The sequence below is a fragment of the Strix uralensis genome, chromosome 8 (assembly GCF_047716275.1).
Source record: "Strix uralensis isolate ZFMK-TIS-50842 chromosome 8, bStrUra1, whole genome shotgun sequence".
Taxonomy (NCBI): Eukaryota; Metazoa; Chordata; class Aves; order Strigiformes; family Strigidae; genus Strix; species Strix uralensis.
The window spans coordinates 28,142,080-28,162,273 of record NC_133979.1 but is presented as its reverse complement, the minus strand read 5'-3'; the positions used below and the strand labels follow the sequence as shown (position 1 = coordinate 28,162,273).

At 54.9% G+C, this 20,194-nt stretch overlaps 3 protein-coding genes across 14 annotated transcripts in view; 1 reads left to right on the top strand and 2 right to left on the bottom strand.

Moving 5' to 3' along the window:
- The window catches only part of NOTCH2 (notch receptor 2), an 87,127-nt gene extending 84,894 nt beyond the window's left edge, over positions 1 to 2,233 (bottom strand). For all 3 annotated transcript variants that reach the window (XR_012629901.1, XM_074876824.1, XM_074876825.1), the window contains exon 1: positions 2,074 to 2,233. Coding sequence is in view for 2 of the 3 variants with exons in the window: in XM_074876824.1 (XP_074732925.1) it covers positions 2,074 to 2,155 (82 nt within the window). In the remaining variant the exon portion in view is untranslated. The remainder of the gene's footprint in view (positions 1 to 2,073) is intronic.
- A 7,924-nt stretch (positions 2,234 to 10,157) lies between these two features.
- SEC22B (SEC22 homolog B, vesicle trafficking protein) lies at positions 10,158 to 19,187 on the bottom strand. Its single transcript, XM_074876822.1, has 5 exons — positions 19,023 to 19,187; positions 18,614 to 18,723; positions 13,055 to 13,215; positions 12,579 to 12,725; positions 10,158 to 12,185 (listed from the first exon to the last, which is right to left on the bottom strand). The coding sequence occupies exons 1-5, from the start codon at positions 19,095 to 19,097 to the stop codon at positions 12,031 to 12,033; spliced, it is 648 nt and encodes a 215-aa protein (XP_074732923.1). The 5' UTR covers positions 19,098 to 19,187; the 3' UTR covers positions 10,158 to 12,030.
- Positions 19,188 to 19,480: 293 nt separating this feature from the next.
- PACS2 (phosphofurin acidic cluster sorting protein 2) overlaps positions 19,481 to 20,194 on the top strand; it is an 82,870-nt gene continuing 82,156 nt past the window's right edge. For 8 of the 10 annotated variants that reach the window (XR_012629899.1, XM_074876821.1, XM_074876817.1 and 5 more), the window contains exon 1: positions 19,500 to 19,688. Coding sequence is in view for 8 of the 10 variants with exons in the window: in XM_074876821.1 (XP_074732922.1) it covers positions 19,561 to 19,688 (128 nt within the window). In the remaining 2 variants the exon portion in view is untranslated. Of the gene's footprint in view, positions 19,689 to 20,194 lie in introns of all 10 variants that reach the window. The other 2 variants (XM_074876820.1, XM_074876818.1) reach the window with 2 other exon arrangements.

Genomic DNA, 20,194 nt, shown 5'->3' with positions numbered 1-20,194 from the left:
CAAAAGCGCAGGTGTTCCTGCCCCACCCCAGCTTACTGCAACTTCAACTGCAGCCTTTTGCAAAACTAAACAACGGCTCAACTGGAAAAGCAAGTTGCTACACCATTGGGCTTGCACGATGAGGCAGAGTTGAGTAGTCCAAACCATAGCACTTAGTGCATCCAGGAGCCTCCTATTTATTGACCAAGAGAGCTGACATCAGATACCTGCCCTCTCTTGCACAAGAGCATCAAGACAGTTGAATATGCACCTGAAAATACCCTTTCAGTGACTTCATCTTTCCCTTTCCCATTAATTCAAGCCACAGCTCCCACTCCCAAGAACCAGATGCAGGTCAGTATCTCTTGAACAAGAGTAATTTTCAGTCTAGATTTGTCATCTCTGACAACTAGCCTTTGTTTAGCACTAGGAAGAGATTTCAACCACGACGCCTAAAACTTCTGCAGCATGGGAGAACCTCAACCAGCCTGGTAGGTATTCATATCCAGTCAAGCGACACAAGCCATACCACAGCTACTTCTCCTCTCAGCCCCTGTCAGAGAAGGAATCGGTAGGGCTAGCAAGAAGCTGGTAAGTTGCCAGTATGAAGGGACAGTTTAACTAAGTGGACATGACATTTAGTCTTTGCAAAAAGAGTATTTTGCTGTCTTACTGGACTGCATAAGCCATTGCCAGAAGTAACAGTCCTACTACACACCACACCTCTACCCTACCAAGAAAATGTATTTCTGAATTCGTAAGACACCTACCCTTGAAAGATCCTTTATTTTTCCAGTCCCTTTCGAGCAAATCTGGCCCAAACACATTTATGAAATAGGCTTTTTTTGACTCCAACCATCTTCTTGCAACATATTTGTAAAACTACGTCAGCCAGAATTCAGAGGGGCAAAAAAAACCCAAATCCAACAACATCTCTCCCAGGAGACAAATAACGACCATTTCAAAGTCAAAACAGAGAGATTGATTAACGTGACTACTCTGTATCCAAGACAGCAGCAGCAGTCAAAATTCTGCAGATGCCAGCTTCCATTCCCAACCATACTGAAGAACACAATTGCTGAAATTATCAGTGTCTCACTTGGTTACGCACTAAACAACTTCTACTACCACTTTCTCCCATGGCTGCACTCTTCACAAGCCATCTGAAGAGCGACTCATTCTCTCAGGGGCAAAAAGGAAGAACGAATGAGAAGTCACCTAAGTAATCAATGACTGCTGCTCCTTGATAGCTTTAACGTGCTACAAGGCTGCACGTTACTCTGGGAGAGGCATGAAACCCATCACACCCCAACAGTTACGGCTGTGGATCACATTCTCCAGCCCGGCTGTAAAACATATTGCAAACGCCAACATGTAACAGGGAACCGTGATGGAAAGCAGCAGTTTCCTCAGATGTGCACCCATGGCTTCATCACGGCGGAACTGATGAACAGCTCAAGGAGGAGGATACATAGAAATTCTTTCTGGATGTGTAGGTATTTCCTCAACAAAGAGGCCAGAAGGAACGCGATGCATAGGTATTTCAAGCGACAGAGAGCAGTAAACCATTTTCTCCCGTGTTTTGAAATCAAAAAACCTCAAGCACTCGAGCCGTTCTTGCAACTGTACCTCTATCAGTGCCGTGCACTGCCAGCAGTGGACGCCTGCCATTTCGGTTTTCCGTTACGTGTAAGCCCCCACGGGAGGGAGAGCAGCCCCCCACGGGCGGGACCCGCACCCCCGCCGCGGGGCGGCCCGGCCCGGTTCGGCTCGCAGGTGAGCCCGGCCGGGGCGGGGGTGGGGGCCACTCCACACAAAGAGGCGGCGGCCCCCGCGGGGCCGCCCCCCACGCGATGACACCCCACGCGCCGCCGCTGCGCCCCCGCCGTCCCCCCACCGGACCCGGGTCCCCTTCCCCGGCCCGCCCGAGGGAGGAAGGTGACACCGACGGCGGCCCGGCCGCGCTTGAAGCGGCGCCGGTCGAGGGGCCGGTCCTCCCCCGCGACGCCGGGCCGGGCAAGCGGCGGCTCCGGGCAGCCCCTCAGCCTCCCGCGCACCGCCCCCGCCCCGCAGCCCCCCACCCCCGGCACTCACCGGCCGCGGGCTCGGCGCGGCTGAGCACGGCCAGCACCAGGCCGAGGAGGGCGGCGAGCGCTGGCCCCGCTCCGCGGGCCATGGCCACGGCCGCTCCCGCCGCCACGGGCACGGCGCGACGCGAAGCGACGCGGAGGGATCTACCCGGCCGCTGATGGCGCCTGCGGCCGCCCCGCGCGGAGGGACACGGGCGAGACGCGCCGCCCCCACTTCCTCCGCCGCGCCGCCCGCCACGCCCCGCCACGCCCCGCCCGCCGCCAGGGGGCGCCCGCCCGGGGCCGGCGGGGCGGGGCGGGCCGGGCCGGGCCGGGCCGTGGGGCCGGGGAGCAGCGCGGCGGGGGGATGGAGGGCAAGGGCCGCGGCACACGTTGTCGTGCCCCGTGGGGCGGCGGGAGCGGCGGCGGGTGCCCACGGGGAAACGAAGCGGGCGCTGCACCGGCCGTGCTGCCTTCGCTGAGAGGGACGGGGCGGGCGGGCGCCGGGCAGGGGTGATGGCGCGTCGCCCGAGGGCAGGCACCGACGGGAAGGGAAACCCCAACCCAGCAGGAGGTTGGCCCCGGTGGGAACGGGACCCTCCGGAGCGGGTGTACGAGCTCAGCGCCCCACGGCCCAGCCCCACAGCCCAGCCCCACGGCCCAGCCCCACGGCTGCTCGTGCTGCGAAAAGCCCAGGAGAAGAGCCGGGTTCCCACGGAAGAGGTCCTGGGAGGGCAGCAGCTGAATTCGACCTCAAGATCCCTCCCAGTCCTCAGCCATCATTTAAAGTGTTAAAAATCCTTCTGCCCTGGCTCCAGCTCCCCGCGGACTGAGAGCCCTTTGTGTGCGGTGCTGACACGACAGACTGGCCCGTGAAGGCCGGATTGTGCCGGGCTCAGGAGAGAGAATGAATAAACCTCACTGTTTTCCCCCTGTAATTCACCAGATCCCGGAGCTCCTCCCAGCATGGAGCTGGATGGCCAGTGCCCTACCACCATTACGATTTTTCCAGGTATGCCGATGCAGCTGGGGTGATGAATCCCGCACAGCGGCCAGAGCTTCCCATCGCCGCTCCGACAGCCACTGGCAAGCAGATGATGATGCCTCGCAGCCACGATGGCCGTCCTGCGGCACTGCTCCTGGCACACCTCCCTCCTGCAGCTCCTCGCCTGCTGAGGTGGAGGCTGGACCCCCGGCATGCCCAAAACTTCCCACAAATAAAATTATAGGTGGCAGCAACCAATGTTTAAGTTAAAACGATCACGAAACTGAGCAGGGAGCTGAGGAGGGACAGGAAGGAATGTGGCTGGAACAAGGAGGTCTTGAGGATGTGCTCCCCAATGCAGCTAATTCAGGAGGAATTCTAGTGTTTCACCAAAAGCTGCCATTTCCAGCTCCCCTCGGTGCTGAGCCTGACTTATTATCCCTGACCTTGAAGAGGCTGGTCCTCCGCTGTCTGTGTTTCACTTGAGCTGAGCACAAGCCACTGACCCCCAGTGCCGGGAGGGCATCAGCCACTGCCCCGGCCAGCTCCACCTGACAAATGAGGCTCGTCAGGGGAACCCAGCCTGCATGAGGGAAGGCTTCACTTCTCTCCCACAGGACTGGGGAACCTGCTGATTGCTCCCACCTCTGCACTCTGATCCTGCTCTCGTGGGTGCACGTGGGCTCAGCTGCCCACAGGGGAGAGCATTCCACAGCAGCTCTGTTGGACAGAGGAAAGGGATGAGAGCAGCCACCGGCGTGTCCTTTATGTGGTAGAGGCTGGGAGGGGCTGGACCTGGACAGACAGCATGGATTTTGCAGCCAGGGAGGCAAGGGCTAAGCTGCCCATGGCCACCCTGGCCAGGTGGGTTGACTGTGCCAGGACGGAACATGCAGGGCAGAGTGGGAAGGGGACAGGGGCAGGCACCCCACTGTGTACCCCGTGCCAGAGCTCCTCAGTTCCCCATTATCCCCATGGGTCTGTCATTAAGCAATAAACTGTTTGCAGAGGAGTTAAAAACATGTTTCAGCATTGCTTCATCTTACACGTCCCGTTACAGTCCCGTTAACACCACCATATGCAAACAAGCCGAGGTTCAGCACGCAGGCCACCAGCCAGCAGAAGGGACCCTCCAGCCCTCCTGCAGACCATCTCACCCTCAGTTTCCCACCCAGAGATGACCAGCAGCCAGCACTGGAACTGGAGGGCTCTGGCAAGGTTTTCCACAGTTTCCATCTGGTTTCCACCATGCCTTGCCCTACTTTGCCCGTGGAGGGTCTTGTCTGGGTGTGAGAGCCAAGCCCTGGCTGCTCGGGGTGGTGAGGGGAGGTGGGCAGGGTGGTGGGCAGGGTGGCAGGCAGGGTGCTGGTGCCTGGCAGAGGGCTGAGTGCGCTCCAGGAAGCGATGCCAGCTGAGGGATTAGGAGAGCTGAACAGACTTCATATCCACAGCATCGCTAGTTAAATGGCCCTGCAATTAGGGAAATCCTGGCACTTTGGCTGACAAAGGCAGGGAGATCAAGCCCTCTCTGTGGCTCCATGTTATGAGTCTCACTCCGCAGTGATTTCGGTTGCCTGCTCCACAGAGCAGTGGCACACTTATTTTGATCTCGGCATGTGCAGAGTGCTCTCCAGCCCCAGTGCTCTTCAGGCTCCCTGCCCCACTGCTTCAAAGCCAGCCCAGTGTGCTGGCCCTCAAGCCATCACCTCAAGCCAGGTGGAGGTGCTGGGCTGTCACAGGCAATGTCAGGGGCCAGGGACCCCCCGGATGATGCCAAGTGACTGATCTCCGCAGACGGCATGACTGGTGGTGAACGGGCGTGAAGGCGTCCTGCCCCCTGCCTGCGCTCGCTCAGGGAGGAAGAAAGCCCACGGGGACAGGACCTCCCCACATCCCATGTGCCACATCGCTCTGCAACCGGGGGATGCTGCCAGGCAGAGATGTGCCAGGGGGGCTCTGCTGTGCTCTGCCCAGCTCTCCTCACAGAAGGCAAAATGTATTTAAACACTCTGAGGGGCTTTCTGGGTGTCTGTGCATGGTCAGAGAGTGGCACGGCACTTCTCCTCTGTCCTTCACCTTGGAGGAACTACTGGTTTCACCAGCTTTGCTTCAGCTCTCTCAGAATAGTGTTTTCTTGCAATAACCTTTCAGTGACATTGCTAGTGGTTCAGGCATTCAGACCTCAGCTCAGCCCACACCCAAACGCCTGCCTTACATCCCAGCATTTTACACACCCAGATCTGCCTCATTTTTACTTGCCCCTGCTCTGGGGATCCTTAGCACATACTTGAGTTCTAAACCCCAGCTTACTGTTTTGCAAACAGGAAAGCTGGAACCCTGTTAAAATGGAAGCTGAGGGTATTTCATAGTTCCAGGATGTCAGCAACCAAGAGGTTTAAGAAAAGCAGGAGGGAGAGAGGCTTCCCACAAAATCCTCAGGGCTGGCAGCCTTGTGCTTGTGCCCCAAACAGCTTGTCCTGTGGCTCATCTGCTAACTCTTAACATTCACATGACTTGGCTTACGCCGTGATTACCTTACCTGCCAGCTAGTCTCGTCTTAAAAAGAAACAGAGAAGTGCAAAGGCATTCCTGCATCAAGCCCTGCAGGAATGCGCTGGGCCCGCTGAGCCGCCTCTGCCGTCCCACTTAATCGCCTGGGGAATTCATACCCTCTGCTGCCCTCGCTCTCAGCAGCCCCTGGAGTATTTATATGCAGACGGAGCTGCGTAGCTTTTACCAAAGTTGGTCTGATGTACAGGGTGGCTGCAAGGCTCCCGAAATGCTTCTGGCTCTGGGCATGTGATGGAGCAAGGATTCACTGATTTGTGGTCACCCTCCAGGTAGCAGCCAGTGCTGTGATAATGGCTGGTGTGGTGGTACAGCCGTGACTCAAGGAAGGGGCAGCTGCTTGGCACTGCTCAGATCCATCCTTTGGATGCCTATTCCGTGTCTGTACCCGGGACTGGCTGCGTGGATGGAAGCGTGCAGCTCTCCCTCTAGATCAGAAGCTGCTGGGGAGCTACAGCAGTGATTTGCAGCAGGCAAGCCCCCTGCTCCTCTCCCAGCACACACACGGCCCATGCAAGCCAGCCCTCCAGGCACCTCCTGCTGTGGGCTGGCCACCCGGGCATGCCCCCATCACCTGGGGTCCCCATGCAGGTAGGGACAATGGGAAAGCAGAACAGGGGCTTCATCCTACTCCTGTGGGACCCAGAGCCTGGCCCCAGTCCCCAGCTGTGCTGTTACACCCCTCCTGGCACCAGGCAGGAACTTCGTGCTGCTCTGCGCAGCCTGCTCCGAGCCCACACCGAGCCAGAGGCCGCCTGGGTCCCTTCTTGCCTTGACAGTCCCCTCCTCTCCCAAGGTGGATGTCAGGGGCAAGATGCCATCACAGTTGCAAGGGGCTCATGGCCATGTGTGGGGGACTTGCAGCTCCGGGAAAGGTCCCGGGGAGCCACACACACCCCAGGCTTTGTGGGCTCCAACACCACGGGGACTCACACAGGTCCCGGTGTGGAGGACTCAGGGTCACCGTGACTCCAGCAGGCACATTTAATTCTGCTCCTCTATGCAAATTCTGTGTCTGCTGCCATTTTCAGGCTCCCAAGCCGCAGACAATGAAGAGGGTGCACTTTCCGCTCCGGGTGCTGTGCCGCTATGGGGCCAGGGAGTCCCGTTTCCAGCGAGCATGGGTGGCGTACCAGAGGAGCCGAGCGTGCCAGGGTGGCTGGGGAGTACCCGCAGGGCCGGGGTGCTGCTGGCAGGATGCTGGGGGAAGGAAAATAAAAAGGAAGCAATGACAGAGGAAACAGATTTATCGTCTCTCTGCAGAGTGCTGGGGCTCAGCCGCAGGGGGTTTTCTGAGCCATGATTCAAGACCACGCTGGGCTCCTCCATGCAGCCGTCAGCCCAGAGGAAGCCCCATGGTGGGGGTCTGGCAGCCCCGCCAGGGTGGGCACAGGGAGCGGGGACTCCCCAACTTCTGCTTTATCACCTCCAGCGGGTTTGCGAGCTCAGGCGTGACTGCAGCCGGCCGGGAGCAGCCATGTGAGACACTGCGAAGCTCAGTGCTGCGCGCATGGCCTGCGGCAAACCCCGGGGCACCCCTGTGCCCGCAGGGACCCAAATAGTGCCCAAGTCAGGAGAGAAGGGGGATGGGCTGGGGAGGGGAGGTGGCACAGTTGCCCCAGGGGAAGCAGAGCCAGGGACATGTGTGGGCAGCTGGGTTGGAGGCTGTCCAGGAAACACAGCCAGAGCATCTGTGGTGGAGAGGTCGTACCACACCTCTCCCTGGTGCTGGCTGCAGGGACTCGGGAGCAGCTGGACCCCAGGGACCAGCAGCTGGACCCCAGAGCCAAAGGGGTCAGGTCTGGGGTACCAACCAGGACGGAGCAAGGAGACTGCCAGAGGCCCGGAGGGTACCCCGCATCCTGCCCTGGGGCTTGCCAAGTGCTCAGGGTTGGGGACCAGCCCAGCTGTGTCACCCGGGTTGGGGGGGATGGGACTGTTCATGGGTGCACTGGAACGGGACGTGGTGCTGACTCAGGCCTGTGCGGGAGGGCTGGTCCCTGCAGTCAGCTGCCCATGGCCAGCTGCCAAGCCCAGCACCCTGCCATCTGAAAAGCCTTCATTTTTGGGCAGCAGAAGATTGACATCCTCCTTTCTGAAAGCTCACCTCAGCAGCAATGCAGCAGAACAAAGTGCAAGGATGGGGGGGGGGGGGGGGGGGGAAGATGACCTCCTGAGCCCCCCAGCCTGACTCTGGGGCATCCCTCCCTGGGCCCCGGTGGGATTGAGAGCTCCGCAGAGGGACAGAGACCCCGAGGGAGGGACGACAAGGACTAGGGTGCTCAAAGGCTGAACTCCGAGCCCTGCTGCCCTGGCCATTGCTGCCCAGGTGGTTATCTGGCATCAGGTGCCCCAGGCAGGCACTTGCCCTGCTGCAAGGGTGCTGGCACAGCCCTCTGCGCTGCTGGGATGTTCACCCATGGCAAAGCAGCTGCCAAAAAGCACCCGGGGTCAAACTCCTCTGGAGCCCCAGTGGGAAAGATGCTAAAAGTGGGTTTTTCTGAAAACCAGCCAGAAAGAGGGGTTTGCGAGTTTGAGGAGCTGGTTCAAAGTGGAGGAAGCAGCTGGTGCCCAAGTAAACAGAAACCAAAACCCTGCAGCACCCGAACAGCTGCTCCCAGGACTGGTGAACAGTGCAGAGCAGGGCTGCAGCCCGTGCTAGGTAAGATCTGGTTTATATTTGACACAGTGGCCAGAGCACCCCGCCAGCCTTCGCCATCCTGCCGCACTCTTCCTCTCCGCAGTGCCGTGCCCCACCCATGGCAGGTTTAGCAGCATCTGGGAACCAGCTCTGCCTGTCTGCTCTTGCTGTTTCGCATTTCAGACGCTCTGGGAAAAAAACGCCACCCAGCACCAGCACGCCTGGCAGTGTAGCCACCCAGCACAGCCCTGTGGTGGGCCAGGGTGGGCACAGCCACGCACGGTCCCTCCAGCACCCCCAGCCCTGTGGACACAAGGACACCCAGGGGTGCCCAGACCTGAACTGAGCAGTGGTAGCCGCAAGCACAGCCAAAACCAACAGCTTTTCTGAACAATCACTCTGGTGACGAGGCTCGTCACCTCTGCTCACGCGATGAGCAGAGCAGCAACCAGGGCACCTTGCAGCATCCTCTTTTCTTTTGCACCCTGTTGCTCTCTGCCTGAACCCCAAGTCAAGGGTTTCCCAATGGCAGTGGGCATGCTGTGGGGCCAGAGAGAGCCCGGCTCTGCCCCCCAAACATCCAGCGCAAGGGGCTCAGGTGCCGCAGAGGTGCCAGGACTTCGTGCTGCTCCCAGGTCCCGCTCCCCTCTCTGCTCCGCATCTGCCTGGTGTGGGACAAGACCGCTCGGCCTCTGCCAGGTTGAGGGGACCAAGCACAGGAACCGGGGGGGAGGAATCCCACAGGCAAAGGCTGCTCCAGAGCCTCTGGAGGCAGAGGGACAGTTCAGGAACAGAGATGAGGTGGGTGTTGGGCAGAAGGTGACTCGGGCAAACCCCCTGCTGGGGAGCGTCACCGTCTGATGGCAGTGTTCCAGTGGCACGGTCCGAGAGCCCTTGCAGGCAGATGCCCGCGTTCATGGGCAGGCAGCCCAGGCCCAGCGAGGCTGTGGGGGAGGCCAGGGCCTTGCAACGAGGCGGGGGTGCCCTCAGGAGGAGCCCCGTGGTCTCCCCAGCTCTGGGCAGGGCCCTGCGCCGCGCAGGCACTGCCACCTGCAGGCAGCGGCCCCGGGGCCAGCTCTGGGCCCCTGCCAGCAGCAAGCGCACAGCACCGGCACTCCAGAGCCAGCAGCAACCCGACCGCTACGGCCACCCACTGCCATGGCTCGCTGTGGAGGGCACGTCCCCGAGCCCACGGGTGCTCGCCCAGCCCAGCCTCGAGCGAGCTATCGGTTCACACGTGGAGAAACCAGCCGTGACTTCTCCTCTCACCCCGAGACTGGAGCAAGGAACCTCACGCCTGGCTGCTCAGGAGGTGCAGGCAGCCCCCAGCAGAACAAAACCCAGCCTACAGCTCCCTCACACAGCACATCAGCCTCACCTGGGCCCTGGGCGGGGGAGGAAGAGGGGCTCCATTTTGAACGCCACGAGGGAGTTGCTTGTAGTGCTCCCTGGAGCTCCACCCTGGCCTGCGGGAGAGGAGCCTTCCTCGCCTTTGTCTTTAGGCAAGCAGCATTTGCAGCTCCATGCCCTGTTAACACTGGTGCACACCATGGGGGACACACACCCCACTCCCGGTTTGTTCTGCTTCACGTACCCCCACGGGAACAGCATTGCCACAAAACTGTCCCCAGAAAAACCTGCCCACACACCTACAAGGTTCTGCCCGTGCTGAGGCAGCTGCCTGCCCCCAGCCAGCAGGCAGAGAAACATGCCAGCAGGGAGAGACAGCTGCTATAAGCAAGGTATAGTCTCTGCCAGAAAATGGCCAACATCATGTTTTTCAACTAGTTCTGCCTCCAGAAAGGTGTCCTTATCCCAGGTGCCTTTAGCTATGGGGCCTTTACCCGCTTGTGTCCCTGGAAGGAGAGAAAGCATCCTACGAGATCACATAAACAAGACACGGGAAACTCCACGCTGCAGAGGGGATTTTTCAGAAGCATTTATTTCACTGCTGACACTGGGGCTGCAGGAGGCAACTGCTCACCAAGCTGCCCTTCGCTGCAGAAATATCACTCCCCTCAATCACGACAATCCACGTATGGTCGGTGTCTGCTCACCTTCCAGCACCTACATTACACAGACCTACATCACTGGGACATTCATCTGTTAGGGACACCACTTAAAATGATTAAAAATAATGATAATAATAATAATAAAGCAATCTACAAAGTAACACTTGGAGGCATCATGCAGAAACCAGATGATTTTAGACTACATGGCAGATCAGGTTTGCTACGTTTATTGGTGGACGAGTGCTGCTTCCCTGCCAGTCCAACATGGTGCCAAGCTGGGTAGGGTTCCCAGACAAGACAACAGTTCCCTGTTCCCTACCCAGTGGCAGGAAACACTTCCAGGTCACAGTTTATACTTCCAGAACTACACAAGATTATGTGCTTGTAAAAGGTGCTCCGGAGTCCTGAAACTTCCTTCTGTGACACTGCCTGCTTCCTACCAAGTGGCAGACACTTGAGTGCAGAAGAGTGCCTGAGCTGTGGGTTTTTTTGTTGTGTTTTTTTTTTTTTTTAAATAAAAACAAAAGTTGACCAGTAAAATGTTATTTTTAGCACAGGTGGACCAAAACAATAAAAAAAAAAATCACATTACACTGGAAATATATAGATTGGCCCATAAGAAGCTATATACTATTGCCCCATAATGAGTTTTTCTTCACTTACAGTTTCAACTTCCCAAGTGAGGTAGGGAGAGGGTGACCACAGGAAAAAAAGGTGGTGTTTCCAAAGGATTCCACTGCTTTAAAATTATCCTTCTGAATCCTTCATGTAAAGTTAAAGTGTTCTTTAAGGAAACACTGCTTTTCTTCACAACAACATTCAGAGTTTTGGTTTTTTGGTTGTTTTGGGTGAGGGGAAGAGGGAGAAAGAAAACAAGCATCCCAGAGATGAAATGCTGGCAGTTTTGACACATTTTGGAAGGAAAGCATAGTTATAAAAAGGAAGGAAATAATGTAGTGAATCTGCAGATAGAAGGGAAAAAATAGAGTCCTGACATAGTTTGCACTGTGCCCGCTCCAACAGCATTGAATTACACACCCTGTTCACATGGAAACATACTGTCATACACAGCTGTCAGGAGAGGGGAAATGGACACTTATAAACCTGTAGTTTAATTTTGTAGGAATAGGTAACACAGAAGCCTTTCATTGCCCCTCCTAGTACTAGACAGAATGTATTTTAAGGCATAATTTAACATCCATTTCTTCCTAAAGCAATTTAAAGTGTAACAAGCCAAGATGTCAGACAGAAAATTCAACAATAGCTATTCTGACAGAGGTGAAAGCTATTATATGTACAGTGCAGTATTTGCCTTCAAACAGGTGAGTCTTGTATTTAAAAAAAAAAAAAGGAAAATAACTGCAGACCCAGATTCTAAAAAAGCAAACATTGCTAACACAAGGAATGTTCATTAGAGTCCAGTTCCCACTAGAGCTACTCAACAGGAGGACGTACAAGGTGATTATGCTAAACTGCACAGATTGACTGTTCCCAGAGTGCGGCCCGAGGAGGTGGGGCAGAACCGTGGGAGGCCAAACTCTGCAGTACCCTAGTGCAAACTGCCTCAGAGGAAAAGCCTGTAGTCAACAAGCCTTTACACCTATTGTTAGGCTTCACTAAGAGGTGTAGTAGTCACGTGTCACCTAACAATTCCAGGACACTCCAGTGAAGGTGATGGTCCTGTGTGGATTCTAATGCACATCCCCCGTGAACAGTGTCCTGCACACATACACCTGCCAGGCTACCGGCTTTCCCTCTTCCGTGACTGCAACCAACTCACAGCCACCAGAACCTCACATAGACAATTAACATGATAAAAAACACAGCTACGGCTGCAAGTTTGGCGTAAGTGGAACGCATGTTCAGGTACTTCGCATCCTGACGGTACTTCTTGGACAAACTGGACAAGCTGTTGGCCTTGGAATCGAGAGCTGTTAAAGGAAAACGGGAGAGAAGTTAACCAAGATTAACCCAACCAGATGTTCCCCAAATGTTACATTAACTGTACAAGTTTCTCTGGAGCAGCTGGGAGCACAGCAGTTTCACATGGCAGCATGGCCTGTGTCTATCTGTAGCGCTCTAGTGCTTGTCCTCCTGGCACGAAAGCCACCCAAGCTGGTGAGATGCTGGTCTCACCCAAAAGAAGCACCAGTACCTGCCAGGTGCTTCAGGATGCAACTGATCCAACTGAAACACCTACTGAGTCCATCGCTTTCCTCAGGAGGCTCAGGGATTAGCAAGCCTTTCCCTCCGGTATGCTCTACCCACCCAGGTGAACAAGGGGACAAGGAACCATAAGCCAAATATCGGACAACTCCCTGTACCTGAAAGTGCCTCTCCTCGCTGTAAGACTTCCTCAATGTTGGCCACCATAATCCTCTGCACATCCTGCAGCTCTGTGTTGATGGAGCCCAGGTTCCTCCTCGCCCGGCTATCAATGTAGAGCTTCTTGGTTTTCTGTATGTAGGTATCTGGAACAAGAGGGGGCTATCAGAGGGAATCTCACCTAACACAGAGCAGCCTGGCTGCCAAAGGAGCGGGAGTATTGCTCAGACAGCCAGCAGACTGCATGTAAATATTCACTGGAGTGAGGCCAAAAGGCTTAAAGCAGGAAATCTGAAACAAAGGACATTTACCATTTCCCTACCACTTCTATATTCTGTTGCTTAAAACACCCACTTCTCTAGTGCCAAGAAGAGGCTGAACTGTCAATTCCATAGGCCAAGCTGGAGAGGAGCCTGTGGCTGCTGCTCCCCCCAGCTAGAAGTGTCCTAACTAGCCACAAGGAGAGGGACCTCACCAAATTCAATGAAGGAATAGGGCCTGGAGACAGTTGGCACCTTCTTGCCATGCTGCTCATCAAACTCTGAATGCAAGTCTTCCAGATATGCAAAGGCCAGTTTCTTGGGGAATGCAGCTTCACACAGTACCAGGTAACACACTCCTTTCTCAATGATGTAGCTAAAAGAACAGCAGACAGAGCATTAATCAATCAATTTTGAATCACAGAATAGTTTGGGTTGGAAAACACCTTAAAGCTCATCTAGTCCCAACTCCCCTGCCATGGGCAGGGACACCTTCCACTAGACCAGGTTGCTCAAAGCCCCGTCCAAACTGGTCTTGAACACTGCCAGGGAGGGGGCAGCCACAGCTTCTCTGGGCAGCCTGTGCCAGTGTCTCACCACCCTCACAGGGAAGAATTTCTGCCTCATATCTAATGTGAATCTACCCTCTTTCAGTTTAAAACTGTTACCCCTCGTCCCATCCCTACACCCCCTGATCAAGAGTCCCTCCCCACCTTTCCTGTAGCCCCCTTTAAGTACTGGAAGGCCGCTATAAGGTCTCCCCAGAGCCTTCTCCAGGCTGAACATCCCCAACTCTCTCAGCCTGTCCTCACAGGGGAGGTTCTCCAGCTCCCTGATCATCTTCGTGGCCTCCTCTGGACCCGCTCGAGCAGGTCCGTGTCCTTCTGATGTTGGGGGCCCCAGAGCTGGACACAGCACTGCAGGTGGGGTCTCACGAGAGTGGAGGAGAGGGGGAGAATCGCCGCCCTCGACCTGCTGGCCACACTTCTCTTGATGTACCCTGGGGTATAGTTGTTTTTCTGGGCTGCGAGCGCACATTGCTGGCTCATAGTCAGTTTTCCATCCACCAATACCCTCACATCCTTCTCCGCAGGGCTGCTCTATCCTATCAAACCTATCCTATCTATCCTGCTTTATCCTATCTATCCTATCAAACACCATCCTGCATATCTTTATTCCTATGAGGCAGTAAGAACTGGGTACAGGGGCTTCCAGTTTGCCAAATCTGGATCAGGTGTAAACCTTTGTAGAAAGTAATGGCTTATTATTTCTTTACCTAAAATAAATTTTCCTGTAGCCTTAGACCCTATATTTGTGTCAACAGCCCTGAACTTTGACTTCACTGGAACAAAATTTGACCAGTGAGTATCATTAGCTTAACAAAATACCAGCAACAAGAGAGTTATAATTTTGGAGTAAAAAAGGGAGGACACCCTCCCTCCTGAAGTCAGTGGGAGGGGAGCACAAGAAAGTTTGCCAGCAGACTAAAGGGGAGCCAAGCACAGCTTTAAGACAACACAGCACAGCCAAATACCTGAGGCCCACAAACAGGGAACTCTGCTCTGAAATTAGGACACACACAAGAATTTGGTCTCAGCGTGCTAAAAGGCCACCCAGTGACTGCCAGCTCCTGCCTTCCATTTTGGAGGGCTGGGTATCCCCTTACCCCCCAACACCAGCCTGTTGGATATCCCAACATGCTGGGTGGGGTGTCGCTATCCACAGGCATGACCTCAAAGGCAGCTGGGGAAAAATATTGATGCTAGATGGGTTCTGGTGGTTTCCCCTATAGGTTTGCCATGGGTAAGGATGACTGTGCTACCAGCCCTTCGGCTGAGAGGTTAGGAGCTCCAAAACGTATGCTGGAACAGGAGCTGCTCTTGCTGTGCAGTGCTGTTTGGTTTGTTCTGCAGCTGAACGCACAGAGAGCTCTTCTTCTCCTCCTCTTCCCATCCCATCCCCATTGCACCTAATCTTTGTTTATTCGCAGAGGTTTAGTGCTGACCTTGTTTCAGTGTGAGCTCCAGTGCATCCGTCAGCACTGAGAACAGGGGCCTCTTATTAGAATTCAGCTAAAAAGCCTACTGAAATAAGGGATAAGACAGAACCAATTTTGAGGTTATTTAGGCTTCACTACAACTGTCTGCTGCTGCACATTCCCAACTACATTTTCCTCCTCATTTAGCCAATAGAAAAATAAAGGCAACAATATTTCCACCAAAAACAAGGGAGTAGAGACAGTAGATAGCCCTGCATACACTTTTGAATGTTTATCTATATTGTTCTAATTGGTGGAATTTAAATGCTACTTTTATGCTACCTTCTTTTGACTTTCTGCATAATACCATTATGTAGCGCTCTAGTTAGCATAAAGATTAACAGTGTATTAAAGAATTGATCCTGTCACGAGGGCACTGTAGGTTATACTCAGTGTAGTTAAATAAGTAGCTTAAAATTTTGTTAACAGCTGCATCAGGCTTACAAAGTAACTTCCCCCTCACACTGTTTTTCCAGATACCCCACTGCTTTGAATTAACCACCCTCAACTTGTTTCTGGGCTCAGGAGTATCCATTTCTCCTGTCTCTATATGGCCTGTGTGCGAATCCCACCAGCCTTCAAGTAACAACTGATCCACTCCAACCAGAAGCAAGAAACTCCAGTTACTATAATCCATTCCACAAGTGTGTCCCCACGAGCCCATTTTTATGTCACTCAGCTTGGATGGCATCACTGTGTAAGACTAATCCTACAGTACAACATGTCTCTCTTCTTCTCTTACCCTTGGAAACCTGCTTGGCAGCTTGGAGTTGCTACAAATCATCACCCGGAGGTTGATTTAGCCACTGTCATGACCAGCAAGACTTCAGAAAAAAAATCTTATGAAATAAGGAAAACTTGCATCAGATGTGAATTCTGACAGTATTGCCCAAGAGCTGCAGCAGCACTCTCAAGACGAGAGCAGTCTGAGGAATATGCCCCATCAGTGCGGCTCTGTTATGTCTGCTCAGGCCAGCTGGTCCTGCCTGGAGCTCTTCAGCTGTATTTCCCACTTGCTTCTCTCCTGGTGTGATATTAGATGTGTTGGATGGAAGGTTGATCTGTCAGCACTGCAGACAGCAAGCACACCTCATTCTGTCCTGGATTCAGATGATTTTGTCAACCTCAGTTCCACATCAGAGCAGAGCTCCCGCACAGCTGGGCTTCTCGGTTGTACGCTTTGTGTGTGCCTCCCAGCTCCAGCACAGCACCCGGTCACGCCGGCTGCTCGGCAGTGTACGCGCACAAGGGGCAGGTGTTGCCGTTTGCCACTGCTGAATTCTGCACTCCTGATTACTGCACACTCAGTACACCCACTAGGTGTACTCAGTGTCTTATTATCTTGGACATTTTGAGAGAGAAAAGCTTTATCGTGGTAACAGTGGCAAAGGCCAAGGGTTGTTGTCAACATGACAGGTAAGAGCCACTTCAGCCATTCATCAGCCAAAGGTCAACTACTGACTGACAGCACAGACTCCAGCAGTGTTTCTGTACCTGCACAGCTGTGTACACCGAGTGCTGTAGCTGAAAGGGTGACACAGCTTTTGGAGCCGAAGTCTAAATGTTACATTTGACAGAAATCACCTCAGCGGTCATAGTTTAAGCTTCACATTTCAGTAAGACTAGGCTCTTCTCTGAATTGATCAAGCTAAAAATATTCAACATCACCTCAGCAAGTTCAGCAATATCCTTAGCCACACTTGCAACTCTCGCACCACAAAATGTTCTATCCTGGTTTGTGCTGCCCTCAGCAGTCAAAACTCTGATTTGGCAGAAAAAAATGGCGTGTGGGGTTAACGCATGGCCACCAGTCAGCATTATTTTAGACTCAATCTCAAACATCCCCGTTTCCTCCCCTTCCTGTACTGTTAGCACAGAAAGTTTTCTGAGCTGAAAGAATTCTTTTTATATAGGTCCCGCCCTAAAAGAGGCAGCAGTTGAGTGCGTTTCAGTAGCAGCTGCCAATTCCTGTGGAACTTGTCTAGAGACTAACTCAACACAGCAGGAGAAACGCTCCTTTCCCCACCTATCTGCCAGGCAGGTAACCTGTCAAAACACAGGCTTGCCCAAGTCCTCCCACCTTGTCAGAGCTGGTGACATTACAGCCACCGTTAAGAGGCTTCAATTTCCCAGGCACTGCGAGTGGCACAGCCTTCCCAGACATTGCTTCGCCAGTGTCATGGAAGCAACGCAAGAAGGCATTTACTAGGATCTGCACAGGATCACTGCCAGTCAGAGCTACACCCATGCAGTGCCATGGAAACATTTAAGATGAGAGACTTTTTAAATTCTAGAAAGTTTTAACTTCTAGAAACAAAACAAGGCAGGGCAGCACTTTGCAGTTAACTCTAGCAACAACACCCAAACCCGACAGGAGATAGGGATAGCCAGACTATTTTAATCAGTGCATCCTCTGACCACTATAACTCCCTATCAAAGGCAACCAAAAGCCAAGAGGAAAAAAAGACAAAGAACCTTGTTGCAGTTATCATATGTAAGCCAACCACAAGAACAGTTGCCCTCTAAACTTCATGGCTTCTGCCAAAGATTGCCTTTCAAAAAACTCCCGTTCCTGTCTTTTCATGTTGCTGAATCCCTGAAGAAAGGGACAGGGCAAGAAATTTGTTAAAGGGTCCTTGTTATAGAAGCAGAGACCCAAAGTCAACCTTGCCCTGCATTCAAAGGCCATCTCCCACTCGTCCAGCCACAAACACGTACCCGGTCACCAGAGGGATCCCGCTGCTAGCAGTGTGGTGGAAGAGGTGCCAAGCATGGGAAATCCTGGCACATCGCTGGCAAAACTGCACATATCTATCTCGGTGATCTCATGTGGCACCTGATCTCAGAGACTTCTAATGTAATTATTTCTGCTAAGAGCATAATGCTGATTCTTGACAAGATCTTGGGCTTGATTAAGTTCTCAAGCATTATTCTGCTAGGTAATTACATGTCACGTAAAGAAGCATTTCCTTTCTCAAACATAAGCTTGCTCTCCTGCCTTTCACTGACTGTCAATTCTTCCTCCTGCCTTTCCAGTTCCCTTGCTATTGATTAGGGAGTAAGGATGTCTGACCTGCACTCTCTGTAAGTTTTCAGTATTTTATATTCAAGCTCCCTTATTAGTGTACTACTGGAGAAAGGCAAAGGTGTTTTGAGAGTTTCCAAACAGTTTAGAAAATGAATTAAACACACCCAACACATTTACCAACAATAAGACTGAATCTACAGGATGAAAGACATTAAGGAAATAATAATTAAAAAAACCTCAGAGATGCACCATGTGATGTGACGCACGAAGAGGTACTCTCTCACAGGATACACAGAGATGAAAATCTTTTGCAAGAGGAGGTCACGGTGGTACTGCCAGACTGTTTCTACCAAGGACATCTCTTTTTAAAAAAGATGAGACACAGGGGATACAGAAGATGTGCTGAAAGCATCTTAGAGGGTGCAAACAAACAGAAAAACCTTAAAAGGAACAGAACCTACGTTGTTTTCAGGAAAAGCAGAACTATGAACCTGGCTGAAAAACAAGTGTCAGACAGCAGTGCCAAGAAGTAACAACTCACATGCTCTCCCCTTCTAGCAGCTATTGCACTTCAGCTAGCAGGGCAGACAGTTCAATAACTCACCCTCTCTCAGGCTGCCCAGTTTCTAACACCCTGACCCAGAAGTGGCTGCACTTATTTCCATGGCGGCCCAAGCCTGGTCCCCCATCATGCCTACAGATACTTACTGGAAAGCCATGGCTCCTGCTTCCAGAGTGCATCTCGTGGGGGACTGCTCGTTCAGCTTGCGGAAGAGCTGCTTCGCCTGGCTCTGGTACTGCTGCAGATCGCGGCCTGACTGAGAAGGGAGGACAGGCTGTCAGGGGCGGCTGCTGCCGGAGGAACACCACCACCACCCCCCCCGCAGGCTGGGGGACCCCAGCGGGGCCCCGAGGAGGAGGAGGAGCTACCCCCAGCAGCACGGAGGCAGCTCTCTACCTCCCACCCGCGACCACTGGGCGGGAAACGCTTATGCAAGACCCACCCGGCTTGTGAGAAGGGGCTGCGAGGGTCCGGCTGGGCCGCCCCCCTGCCCGCTCCTCCCCGACACACCGGGCCGGACGCCCCGCCCGCGCCCCCCTCCATGCGCGGCCCCACCTGCTCGTCCTCCTGCATGGAGGCGGCCAGGGGGAGCCCGTCCGCCACGCGGGCGATCATCGTGAGCAGCACCATCTCCGCGCCCCGCTGCGGCCCGCCCGCCGCTCGGCCCCGCACCCGCCCCTGCCACGGAGCTGGCCGGAAACTGGAGCTGCGACATCCGGTCCCGCCGCTGCCAGCTGCACCGGCACTTCCGGCCGCGCGCCGGGAAACCGCCCGGGCGGCAACACGGCCCCGCCGAGAAGGGGCCGCAGCGGGGGGAATGGGGGGACGCCGCAGCTCCACCCCCTGCATGGCCACGCCCCTCCAGTGCAGCACCGCCCATGCGCAAAGCCACGCCCCCCTCGCTTTAGCCACGCCCCAGTCCCCACCCCACCCAAGAGCTCCGCCCCACCGAGCCCCCCACCGAGATTTAGTCCCGCCCCCTCGAGCCCCGCCCTCTCACACGTGACGCCCCCCCCCCCGCCGGGGCGGGGCGGCGGCGCAGGCGGCGGCGGCGGCGGCGGCGGCCCGGTGGGCGCGCGCCAGGCCGGCAGCCATGGCGGCGGCGGCAGAACGGAGCCGCCTCAGCTTCCCGGGCGGTACCGGGGCCCTGGGGCGGCCCGTGCCTATGAACCTCTTCGCTACCTGGGAGATCGACGGTTCCAGCCCGAGCTGCGTCCCCAGGTAACGGCGGGCGGACCCTTTCCCCTCAAGCGGGCAGCCCCTGGGGCCTCGCGGCTGGGCGCGGGCCTCCGACCAGCCGCGAGGCCCCGGGGGCTGCTCCCTCAGTCCCCCTTTCCCCTCAGCTTTGCTGTCCTTCCCTCAATTTGAGGGTCTCTTCTTTCCGCTCTGGGCTGTTCCACCTCTCACCGTTACCACAGCGCTGGGCGGGGCTCCCCCTACTCCTTCAATGGGTTTTGGGGTGGGTGGTGGGGTGCAAGGACCCCCCGAGTCTAAAAACAGAGGGGGAGGAGTACTGTCCTCCGTATCAGGTCTGTGAGAGGGGCTCACTCTCACAGTGTTTGACTGCCCCTCCAGAAAAAACCTGGCATGGGGTGTGTGTTGGTGGGAGGGTTTGTGGTGTCCAGCTCCTCACACCAGGTTGTGCTCCCTGGGCCCCACCGTCCCATGTGATGTCTCCTGTCAACGGGGGCTTTGCCTGGTAAATGCCCCACATTCATTGCCTCAGG

Bases quoted from the DNA above. Each gene is read 5' to 3' on its own strand.
- SEC22B (XM_074876822.1), bottom strand. From the start codon at position 19,097: ATGGTGCTGCTCACGATGATCGCCCGCGTGGCGGACGGGCTCCCCCTG. The intron at 18,724-19,022 runs GTGGGGCCGCGC...CTCCCTTCTCAG, and splicing joins CCATGCAGGAGGACGAGCAG to TCAGGCCGCGATCTGCAGCA. The intron at 12,186-12,578 runs GTACAGGGAGTT...TTCCTTTAACAG, and splicing joins GCGAGGAGAGGCACTTTCAG to CTCTCGATTCCAAGGCCAAC.